General features: G+C 37.5%; 1 protein-coding gene across 4 annotated transcripts in view; it reads left to right on the top strand.

Moving 5' to 3' along the window:
• The first annotated feature begins 291 nt into the window (after positions 1–291).
• LOC107148489 (CHRNA7-FAM7A fusion protein) overlaps positions 292–12,529 on the top strand; it is a 109,020-nt gene continuing 96,782 nt past the window's right edge. For 2 of the 4 annotated variants that reach the window (XM_048790400.1, XM_048790402.1), the window contains exon 1: positions 343–428. Coding sequence is in view for 1 of the 4 variants with exons in the window: in XM_048790403.1 (XP_048646360.1) it covers positions 420–428 (9 nt within the window). In the remaining 3 variants the exon portion in view is untranslated. Of the gene's footprint in view, positions 429–12,529 lie in introns of all 4 variants that reach the window. The other 2 variants (XM_048790403.1, XM_015493158.2) reach the window with 2 other exon arrangements.

Consider the following 12,529-nt stretch of genomic DNA (forward strand, 5'->3'; position numbering starts at 1 on the left):
GCTGGCGCTGGTCGCGTCGCTCCTGCAAGGTAAAGCCGACGCGTCTTCCTGTCCTCCACTCTTCCGCGGGATCCCGGGCGGCTCTTTGCGCTCCGCTCGGGGGCCAGGTTGGGTATCCCCGCCAGAGAGGGGCAGCAGGGCGCTGCCGGGGCTGCAGTTCTGGGCTGCATGGTTGAGCGGCAGGGGTCGCGAGCAGCGGGGCAGGAGGGAAAAGGAAGGGGGGGGGACGTGGGGGATCTCTCCGCTGGCCTTTCCTGAGCAGCTTGCCGGTGCTCTTTTCTTCCTAAGTGTCTCTGCAAGGCGAGTTCCAGAGGAAGCTCTACAAGGAGCTGGTCAAGAACTACAACCCGTTGGAGAGGCCCGTAGCCAACGACTCCCAGCCGCTCACAGTCTACTTCTCTCTAAGCCTTCTGCAGATCATGGACGTGGTGAGTCCCAGCGCCGGCTGCAGGGATGCCGTCTCCCTGCCGCCAACTCCTAGGGGCTGTGGCAGCACAGGGACTGCCAAGCAGTGTAGCTTGGCCCGGACTTCCTAGCTGGTCGCGGACGAGGCAGCCCGCAGTCTGACCAGGACTCCAGTTTGCCTCGGGCTACCTTGGTCTCCCCGCCTGTTGTGGAGGGACCGGGTGAAGCTGTTTTTTCATCGCCCAGGCCACCTGTGCATGAGTACTTTGGGTCTCACCTTTCCCTCAGCTTAGAAACTCAGGGCGAAAGTATTCCATGTTAGGAATCAGTAGCAAGAACAGTGTGCGAATGGTCTCATTCGGTGTCAATTTAATCAGTTCTAGGCTTTGCTGCTGCTACTAGTGTGTAGGTTTGTCATAGGGCGAGCTGTGGATGTTTGGACTCCCCTCCCATTTGAGTAATGGAGATTTTTTTTTTTACCTTTCTGGTGGATCTTCCTCTGGCAGTCTTCCTCGGAGAACTCAAGGCTCCACACCAGAGATCCACTTGTCTGTCCCTTCAGGCAGCTGCTTCCAGCTCTTATTGAACTCTTGCTTTGCAGCCTTACCAGTGCCCACTTCACTTGGCAAATCTGTGCACTGTCCTCTTGTTTTTTCTTCTAGACTGCTTTGAATATTCAATATGCATTGGTATATCCTTCATAGAGTACTGATACTTTTGCAAAATGTTTGATTCATTATGAATGGGTTTGCATGTCTGGTCCACACAAGGCATCGGATTCTGTTCTGGAGTGCCTGGATTAGGGTAGGGTGGGGCAAAGGAATAATGATATTCATGGAGAGGAAATGATGCCATAACAAAGAGGTGTGCAAGTTAGCCACAACTCCAGGTAGAAAGTGCTAAAAGCCACCAGAAGGTTTCAGGAAGAGTGGCATAAGATGATAGTGACATTTCATAATCCTGCAAATAGTTACCCACATGGCCATGCTGATACGTGTTTGTCATTTAATCTAGTTAAAATTGCAGTGACAAATGACTTCCTTCTGATATTACATGTGTGTCAAATGTGTACTTCTTCCTACAGAAAGAATCCTGTTTTAGATATTGAATGTATGTGTGATGATGTGGAAAAGTTATCTTGAGAGATGTAGGGGAAGATAGCTACTGTCACCTGGATTACTGGTTTATGAGTTAGTTGCTGTTTATGGAGCACAGGCTACAGGGAAGGAGAGAGGATAGGGATTTCAAGTTAGGGAAACAAACTGAAAAAGAAGTTCTAGGTCACAGGGCAATGGAGGTGCAGAGGATTTGGGGTGGAAGAGGCATAGAGACTCCAGGGCATTTGTAAGATGTACTGCTTTATAAAACAGCTCCTGTGTTACTTTAAGGAGCTCAGGATTTGTTCTTGGGATTTTGGTGCCTTTGGGCTTTGTTGGTCTCTGGGTTGTTGATTTTAGGTAAATTTCTTGAGTCTCCTGAGTCTTGACTTTCCTGTAAATAGAATGGATATTTTAGCAATTCATGGGTTATTGTAAGTAGTTTAAGAATGTGGAGATAACTTTAAGAGACCCCACACTGTGCACATTCTGTAGTCATTTTCATAGAAAAATGACATGAGGAAGGGCCAGGCAGTTGAGCTAGTATACTCCACAAATGGTACATGATAGGGTGAGAAAGGGAAGTCAGTCCCCCTTTCCCTACTTGCTCAGGATCTGCTCTGGCCAGGCTACCTCACTGTATGTTCCACAGCAGCCTTTTATGGGGTTGCCCTCATGCTGTCTGGATAGGATGTGATGGTGTAGCAGCTACTTTGCTGAGGAACATGTGTGAGCAAGTGAAGCAGGCCTTCCAAGGCTATGGGAGACTGCTCACTCACAGAGAAGCTATAAGCTTTTTATCCTGGGTATCCCTGCCTCTGTAAGAGACTCTTTGAGGAATGTGATTAATATGAGGCATTTGACCTTAGAAGAAGTGAAAGCGTAGTTAGCATTAATGATGAGAAAAATTCTAAAAATTGTCATTTTTTTTAAAAGTTAAAATAAAAAATCATAAGCACTGTGTACCCTGACCATTCCAGTGTTATAAAACATATGAAGATGACCATCAGCAGCTAGAGGTCATGGAAGGGGCAATCGGAGAAAGTCTTAAAGTCACCTTGGCCGTGGATCTAGCTGTGAATGGATTGAACTTCCCAACCAGGCAATGCTGCGTGTTTGTGGAGTGGCCTTGAGAAAAGTACTTTAGCTTTATAAGCCCTGTTTTCTCATGTGTAAAATGAGAATAATAATATCCACTTCACAGGATTTTGAGAGGATTAAAAAAGTGAAAGTTCTTGACACACATGATTCACTGAAGATTTGCTCTATCTTAATCACAGAAGTATTTACAGGGCAGGAAGTCCATGCCTAGAAAGGTGTGGTAGCCTGCCTAAGGTCACACAGTGATTAGAGAAAGGGTAGTGAGGAAAACCCACATCTAACTCACAGGTCCTTCTTTCTAAATCTGCAGCCTCCTTTGGACTGGGTAACTTATTTTGTGGAACAAAGTCAGCATAATCTACTTAAACTGAATGAACTGTAACAAATTGAATATGATTGTCCTAACATCCTGGATGAGAAAGAAGTCTCTATATGAGACAAGGAAATATGCAATTATTTGTATTCTAGTTCTGCTTGGCTCTGCCTTGTTAAGAAACAAAATCAGGTTTTTCCAGCTGAAATCTCAGCACCCTGGACAGAGACACTATGGTCCTCATAAGGGAATTATGTGGCAAAATCTTGGCTGATAAGGATTCTCTTTACAAATTCAACTCTAGGGGTCATTTACCCATCTCACTGGGCTATTCTAGACCATAGTCATTTCCCCCCGCCCCGCCCTATTATTGTTCCACTTTTTGTCGGCAAGGAATTCTTAGAGAGCTAGGGAAATGGTGTATGTTTTTACATATTTTATTTTCATTAAAGATCATTTATTCTTTTGTCAATTTATTCTACACATTTATTGGGCTAATAATATGAACTTTGCTAGATTCTGTTAATTTACAGATGAGCAAGAGATAATTTCTATTTTCAGTGATCTCATTATCTGGCTTGAGATACTAAAAAAGTAAATCCAAGCTTACTGTATTGATGAAATTTAACATAATATACCAAGTGCTGCAGATCTTCATAAGGAAAACAATTATTTCCAACTATAGTGGCTGAAAATGGTTTCAAAAAGGAAGTGACTGGCTTTCTAAAGGTGAGTGGAGTTTGCCAGTTGGAGAAAGTAGGAATGGCTTTCCAGGTAATGAGAACAGAGAGAGGAAAAATGCAGAGAAGGAGGCACACATTTCAACAAGGTGGGCTCCTGATTCCTGGGTGGTCTTATTTATTGTAGTTGGACATGATACCTTTATTTATTTATTTTTATGTGGTGCTGAGTTTTGAGAAGTTCTAAAAGAGGGATACCTGGTTACTGACAGTTTTACTGATCCTTTTATTTTGTGTTAGAGAAAACACCTAGCAAGATGGAAGTTATGATTTTTCTTTGGTAGAAGTGTTAATATGTGAGGTGTCTTGAATGCTTCTGCAGAGTTCACACTGGGCTCTAGTCTGGGTACCTAAGAGAACAGGAGGAAGTGGCATGCCAAGCATTTCATGAAGCTGAAAGACCAGCTTGCTGTAGCATGTTTTCCTAGAAATGAAAACAATCTAAACTGTGACATTTTTATTAAATGTAACAAGTGTAAATTATAGATTACAGTAAAAAAATGTGCATATGTTTTGAGGACAAAACAAGAGTCTTCAAAGGAATTGATTTACCCACTGTGGTTTGCTCTAGTCAATAGGTGCTTGATAAAGCACTAGGTACAGAGTGGGAAGGTGAATTCCTGAGTAGGGGAGGGAAGTAATCAGATCTGTGTTTAGATGATACTGAGAGCATTGTGTGTGGGATAGGTTGGAGAGGAAGGAGGAATGTATGTCAGAGATGAGGATGGGTCTTTTTTAGTCTGTTTTCTGTTGCTAAATTGAAATACTGAGACTGGGTACTTTATAAGAGGTTTAGTTTGGTTCTTGAATTTGGAGGCTGGGTAGTCAAAGGATATGGTGCTGGCATCTACTCAGTTTCTGATGAGAGCCTTGTATTGCTTTAATCTGTGGTGGAAAGCAGAAGGGCAAATAGACACACACAGAAGAGGCAAAATACCAAAGGTGACCTTATTTAGAACAACCTATTCTTCGGGTAACTAATCAGTCTCATGAGAATGTATCCAAAGAAAGCATACAGAGTATCCAAAGAAAGGCATTAATCCACTCATGAGTGCTCTGTCTCCATGACTCAACTACCTCCCACTAGCCCTCACCTCCTAATACTGGTGCACTGAGGAATTTAAATTCCAACACTTGAACTTTTGGGGACAAACTGAAACAACAGCAAGGTCAAACTTAAAATGATACTTGTGGGAATGTGGAGAGAGGGAAACATTTGTTAAGTGAAAGTACCTCAATTATTCCTAAATGCATACACTCTGACTTATGATGATTATTAATTTATTAACCTCATGGGCTTGTCACTGGGCTGGGAATGAGATAGTACATAAGAAATCATTTTGAATTGTTGCAAATGGAAGATTCTAAACTGCCAACAATTTTCATAATATTTCTCCTTTATTCTTGCCATTTGGTCAGTCACCTGGACACATACATCTAAAGGCCATTGTAAGAGCTGATTTGCATAAAATAAATGTGCATAGTTATGAAATCATGTCCAGAAGGCAAGGTTGTTTAAGATGAATAATATGAATCAATATATAATTAGGCACAAATATAAAACACATAATTATGCACAAATGATTTTTGGAATTTTTATAGATTTTGGATTGCAGGTCCACTTTTTGGAAGTTTTAATCACAGGACAGTAGTGATCAAACATGTAGAGTTTACCTAAATGCAGAAGGCAGCAAAGTTGTGGAACCCAGTATCCTAGAGGCTTGTGTTTCCTCTGAACTCCCCTTGGTGGCCCTGTGCTCAGGCTCATCAGATTTATGATTTTGCATTTACTCACTACTATTTAAAAATGCTATAACTCTAAATATTATCCCATATTATTTATAAAGATTACACTTATAGAACACATTCTGAGAACAAATGCCTAAGGAAAATCTGGAAATTATCCCAGTAAAGTTATTTTTCCACACTTTTTTTCCCTAGCAGTTTTGGGTTTATAGCAAATTTAAGAGGATGGTACAGAGGTTTCCCATATAACTCCATGCCCACACATGCATAGCCTTCTTTATCAACATCCCCCACCAGTGGTACACTTGTTACATTCAGTGAACCTATATTGACATGTCATTATCACCCAAAGTTTAGAGCTCACATTGGGGTTTCACTGATGGTGATATGCATATTTATGGACTTGGACAAAGATAGAATGGTAAGTTTCCACCACTATAGTGTTGTACAGAAGAGTGCTTTTGCTGCTCTAAAAACCCTCTGTGCTATGCCTTTACATCTCTATCCTCTACTCCAACCCCTGGCAGCTGCTGATTACCTTTTTACTATCTGCATAATTTTGCCTTTCCCAGGATGTCACATATCTGAATTCATACTGTATGTAGCCTTTTCAAATTGCCTTTTTCATCATCAATATGCATTTTAAATTCTCCATTTTCTATGACTTGATAGCTTATTTCTGTTTAGCACTGAATAATATTATATTATGGATAAATCATAGTTCATCCTTTCATATAGTGAAAGGCACTTTATTTGCTTCAAAAAATTGGAAATTATTAACAAATAAGTAATGAAGCTGTTATAAACATCTATAATCATGTTTTTATGTGGATTTAAGTTTTCAAATCCTTTGGGTAAATATCAAGAAGGACAATGACTGGAATGAATGGTAAGAGTATATTTACTTTTGTGATAAACTATTCGACTGTATTCCAAAGTAGCTGTACCATTTTGTAGTTCCACCAACAATAAATGAGAGTTCCTATTGCTCCCCATCCTCAGGAGCATTTGATATTGTCACTGTTCTAGATTTTGTCCATTCCCATAGGAATGTAGTGATATCTCATTGTTATTTTACTTTGTGTTTCCCCTATGACATATGGTGTAGAACATCTTTAGGTTTATATGCCATCTGTATCTCTTTGGCAAGGTATCCATTCAGATTTTTGACCCAGTTTTGAGTCAGCATGTTTATTTCTTATTAAATTTTATGAGAAATATATATATTTGAATAACATTTCTTTACCAGATGTGTCTTTTGCAAATATTTTCTCCCAGTGTTTGGCTTGTCTTCTCATTCTCTTGACAATGTTTTTCACTTAGCAGAAGTTTTTTTTTTTTTTTTAATTTTGATGAAGTCCATCTTATTGACTGTTCTTTAATGGATCATACCTTTGGTGTTGTGGATAAAATGTCATCACCATACCCAAGGTCAACTAGGTATTTCTCCTGTGTTATATCCCAGGACATGTATAGTTTTGCATTCTACATTTCAATCTGATAAATTTTGAAGATTTATTTTGTGAAGGTCTGTGTCATTTGACTCATTCATTCATTCTTTGTGTGTGTGTGTGTGTGTGTGTGTGTGTACGCGCACATAGAAGTCTAGCTGTTGTATCATTTGTTTAAAGGCCTATCAGTTGAATATTTTCACATGGGTCTATTTTGGGTTCTTTATTCTGTTCCATTGATCTATTTGTCTTTCACCAACACTATGCTGTCAAGACCATTGTGGTTTTCTAGTAAATCCAAAGTTGGATAGTATTATTCCTTCAAATTTGTTCTCCTTCAATATTTTATTGACTGTTCTGGGTCTTTTGCTCGTTCATATAAGCTTAAGAATCAATATGTCAGTATCTACAAAATATCAGTGGAATTTTGGTTGGGATTACAGTGTAATCTATATAGCACAAGACGGGAAGAATTGACATCTTGACAATATTGAGTTTGTGAAAATCGAATTGTTCTCCATTTATTTAGTTCTTTTATATCTTCCACCAGAGTTTTGCAGTTTTCCTGATACAGACTTTTGTACATCATTTTTTTAAAGATTTAAACCCAGGTATCTACTTTTGGCAGGCTTAAATTATGTTATGTTTTAAATTTCAAGTTCTTTTGTTCATTGCTGGTACATAGGAAAGTGATTAGATTTTACATATTAACCTTGTGTCCACCAACCTTGATGTAATGGCTTATTAGCTCCAGGAGAGTTTTTAATTTGTTAATTCTTTCAGATTTTCTACATCGACAATTATGACATTGGCAATAATGCAATTTTATCCCCCCCAATTTGTATATATTTATTTCCTTTTTATCTTATTGCATTAGCTGTAATTCCAGTATGATATTGAAAAGAAGTGATCAGAGGGGCATGTTCTTGCCTTGTTCTTGATCTTAGTGGAAAAGTTTGAATTTCTTACCATTAAATGTGTATCTAGTTGCTGGATTTTTGTAGATTTTCTTTATCAAGTTGAGGATGTTCTCCTATATTTTTACTTTACTGATTTTTTTGGTTGTTTTTGTTAATCAATGTTTATTTTGTGAAATGCATCTATTTTTCTGCATCAGTTGATATGATTATATGATTTCTCTTTTTTAGCTGGTTCATGGGATGGATAACATTACTATTTGAATGTTGAGTGAGCCTTGCATATCTGGAATAAATCCCTTTGGCTGTGGTGTATAATTATATTTATTCATTGTTGGATTCAGTTTGCTCATATTGTGTTGAGGATTTTATCTGTTCATGAGCGTGTAGTCCTCATTTCTTATAGTGTCTCTGTCTGATTTTGTCATTAGGGTAATACTGGCCTCATAGAATGATTTAATATGTAGTCCCTCTGCTTCTGCCATTTGAAAGAGATTGTAGAGAATTGTTATATTTTCTACCTTTAAATGTTTAGTAGAATTTGCCAGGGAACCCATTTGGGTCCGATGCTTTCCTTTTTGGAATATTATTAATTATCGATTCAATTTATTTCATAAATATAGGTCTGCCCAGATTGCCTATTTTTATGTGTGTGAACTTTGGCACATTATGTCTTTCAAAGAATTATGAATTTCATGTAGGTTTTCAAGTTTGTGAACATAGAGTTGTTCATAGTATTTTTACATATTATTTTAATATCCATTGGATCTACAGTGTTGTACTGTTTTTTCAGTTCTAATATTGGTAATGTATATCCTCTCTAGTTTTTGGTTAGTGTGGCTTCAAAGAATCAGGTTTTATTTCAGTTCATTTTACCTATTGATTTTCTGTTTTCCATTTCATTGATTTCAGTTATAAATATTTCTATTGTTTACTTCAGATTTGTGGTCTTCCCTGCTAAGGTAGAAACTTAGACTTTAGATTTTATTGATTTTAGATTTTTCTTTCCTGAGATGTTCATTCTGTGTTCTAAAATTTCCTCTAAGCACTGTTTCTACTAGTTCTCACAAATTTTGATAAGTTATGTCTTTATTTCAGTTAGTTCACAATATTAATTCTTGAGATTTTTTTCTTTGACCTGTGTGTTTAGAAGTTTTGATCTCTATATGTCTTGGAATTTCCAGCTATCTTTGAGTTATTGATTTCTAGTTTATTGAGAACTTAGAGTATACACTGTATGATCACTATTCTTGTTAAACAATGCTTTGTGGCCTAGAATGTGTTCTGTTTTGTCGAATGGACCATGTGATCTTGAAAAATGCAGTTCTGCTATTTGATGAAATGGTCTATAGATATTGATTATAGCCAGTTGTTTAATGATGTTGAGTTCAGCTGTGTTCTTAATGATTTTCTGCCTGCTGCATCTGTCCATTTTTAGTAAACTTGTATTGAAATCTCCAACTATGATAGTAGATTCATCTATTTCTCCCTGAAATTGTTAGTTTTTGCCTCATATAATTTTACATCCTCTTGTTAGATACATACATGTTAAGGATTTTGACATTTTCTTAGAAAATTAGGCCCCTTTGTAATGACCCTTTGAAGGCCTCTGTATCTGAAATCAGTATAGCATTCTTAAATTAGTGTTGGCAAGATATGCTTTCCTTCATTAATTAATCTGAATGTGCCTTTGTATTTAATGTGGGGCTTTGTAGACAATGTAAATTTGGGTCTTGTTCTTTTTGGTCCACTTCAATGATTTATGTTTTTTAATTGGTGCATTTAGGTCATTGAAATTCCAAGTGATTATTGATACTGTTGGCTTATTATCTACCACATTTTTTATTGTTTTCTATTTGTTGTCCTTAACCTTTATTCCTGTTCTTCTACTCTTCTGCCTTTTTGGGCTGGATATGAGCATTCTACATGATTCCCTTTTATTTCTTGGTATATCACTTATACTTTTTTTTAATTTCTGTTTTTCACATTTTCAGTGATTTCCCTAGAGTTTGCAATACTCATTCAACTAACCCAAGTTCTACTCTTTTGATAATTGTTGGCTTGGTATGTTTTTCTCCATTTATTGCATTGTTACCACTTCATAGATAGTGTGATTACATTATAGTAACAAAATAGTCCTGTATACATAACCAAATACATGATTGCTAGCCAATTTAAGAATAAGAAAAACAAATATTTGTATCTTATACATTTTTTTGCAGTCTTCCTTTTTGTAAATTTGAGTTTCTGACCTCAAATCTACTCATTTTATTTCTCTCTAAAGAACTTCTTCTAAGATTTTCTGAAATGAAGGATATCTGGCAACAAATTTCCTCAACTTTTGTTTGTATGGGTTCACCTTTGTTTGTTTATAAATGTGTTTATTTTCTGTTTGTTTGTTTGTTGGGGGGATTATAACCAATACTTTACCACTGAGCTACATCTCCAGTTATTTATTTATTTATTGGCAGAGTCTTGCTAAGTGGTCCAGGGTGGCCTCCAATTTGTAATCTTATAGCCTCAGACTCCAGAGTCACTGGGAATATAGGTGCCCAGCTCTTCTTCACTTTTGAAGGATAATTTCTCAGGGTACAGAAATCCAGTTTGGCGGGTTTTGTTGTTGTTGCTTTTTCCTCTCAACATTTTAAATATCCACTCCAATCTTCTTGCTTGCCGAGTTTCTGAGAAGTTGAATGTAATTATCTTTTTTTTTTTTTTCTTCTCTATAGATAAGGTCTTTTTTTCCTTCTGGCTTCTTCCAGAATTTTGTCTCTATTTTTTAATTTTCTCTAGTTTGAAAATCATACATGTAGATGTATAGTTTTTATTTGATTGGCAGTTTATCCTACTTCATCTTCCCTGCAGTTATTGTCTATGGTTTGGTGATTGACAAGAACTTGGGGGAATTGTGGGTCATTGTTGTTTCAAGTATTCTGTTCCTTTCTCTTTCTGGTACTTCCATTATGTATACGTGATTTGTTTTCTTGTCCTACAGTCCTTGGATATTCTGTTCCTTTTTTTTTGTTACTGTATTTGTTCTCTTTTTGTTTTTGTTTTCAGAATTTCTATTGATATATCCTGAAGCTTAGAGATTTCTTTCCTCACATATGTCTAGCACATTATAAGCCCATAAAAGGCATTCTACATTTCTGTTACCATGTTTGTGATTTCTAGCATTATTTTTTGGTTCCTTTTTAGAATTCCCATCACCCATATATTCTTGCATGCTTTCTACTTTATCCACTACAGCCCTTAGTATATTCATCAGAATTGTTTTAAATTCCTGGTCTGATCATTCCAAAATTCCTGTCATATCTGTTTCTGATGCTTCCTCTGTCTCCTCAAATTGTATCTGTTGCTGTATCTGAGAAGGGAAGTGCTCTGTGTCCTGAGGTCAATCAGGTCTCAGTGGTTTGCCTAAGCCTCTGGACTGTGACACTTACAAGTGTTTCTCAGTAATTTTCTCCATCCTCGGACATGGTGGCTAACACAGACTTCAGTTGGTATTTTCCTTTCCTCAGGCAAGTTAGGCTTTGACAAGAAATCAACAGTTTAGAGACAGGTGAATTTATTCTTCCTCAGAGCAGGCTTTGTTTAGAGTAGAGTAGTCTGGTGTATTTCAAAATGGCTCCTTTGGCCCTTCCCTGCTAAGACACAAAGGGGATTTTTCTTTGATCTTTACTGGAGGAAACCTAGTCAGGGTCCTGGAGGTAAATCCTACAATACCATGGGGCCCCTCTATGACTAAGTCTCTCTGCAGTTTTTAACTCTCAGAGTTGACTGCATTGGACTTTTAGCAATTCATTAATTACCAGAAGGATTTCCTGGCCCCCCCCCCACACACACACACTGGTTTCCACAGTGGTTTTTGCTCTGAGTCTCTGTTGTGAACAGTGGCTCCCTGTAATCACCTGTTTCTCCAGCACTGGGGGCAGCTGTGTGCCCTGTGAAATCCCCTTTCGGGGGTCTAAGAAGAGCTATTGATTTTTTTTTTTCAGTCTGTTCAGCTTTTACTTCTTGTTAGGACACAGTGGTAGCTTCCTAGCTCATTACGTGCAGAACTAGAAACCAGACCTAATAATGTTATGAAAAGTAACATTTCTTAAAATTTACAAAAGAAGTATATGTTTTATATCCTGAACCAAAGTAAATTAAAAAAAAGAATGGGTGTGTGGATCATCCAGATCACCCTTGCCCAAGGTGTTCTGGTGCAGCTGTGCTGTCTTTTCTTCATGTTTATGGATGTGTAGAGAAATATTTAAAAATTAAAATGGTGAGAAACCATGTATAGTGCCTTAATCAATATTAACAGGCATTAATTTTAAAGTGATGCAGATAGGCCAAGTTGTAAACAACTGCAAGTTTTAAAATCAAATTGTTTTTCCCCGTTATTGTATAACTTCCACCTTCACTTTCTGTTCAATACCTATTCCTTTGTAAATTTAGAAATCATCTAGAATTGTTTTATTGTTCACTTGTTAGCAGTGTGAAGATGTATTTTTCTTTTTTAAAAAATTCCTTATTTGTTCTTTTTAGATAAACATGATAGTAGAGTGTACTTTGACAAATTATACATACATGGAGTGTAACTTCCCATTCTTGTGGTTGCACATGATATGAAGTTTCACTGGTATTGTATATCATATATGTACTTAGGAAAGTTAACGTCTGATTCATCCTACTCTTTTTCCTCTTCCCATCCCTTCCCTTCCCTTTGTTCACCTTTGTCTAATCCAATGAACTGCTGTTCCCCCATTAT

The sequence above is a fragment of the Marmota marmota genome, unplaced genomic scaffold (assembly GCF_001458135.2).
Source record: "Marmota marmota marmota unplaced genomic scaffold, marMar, whole genome shotgun sequence".
NCBI lineage: Eukaryota > Metazoa > Chordata > Mammalia > Rodentia > Sciuridae > Marmota > Marmota marmota.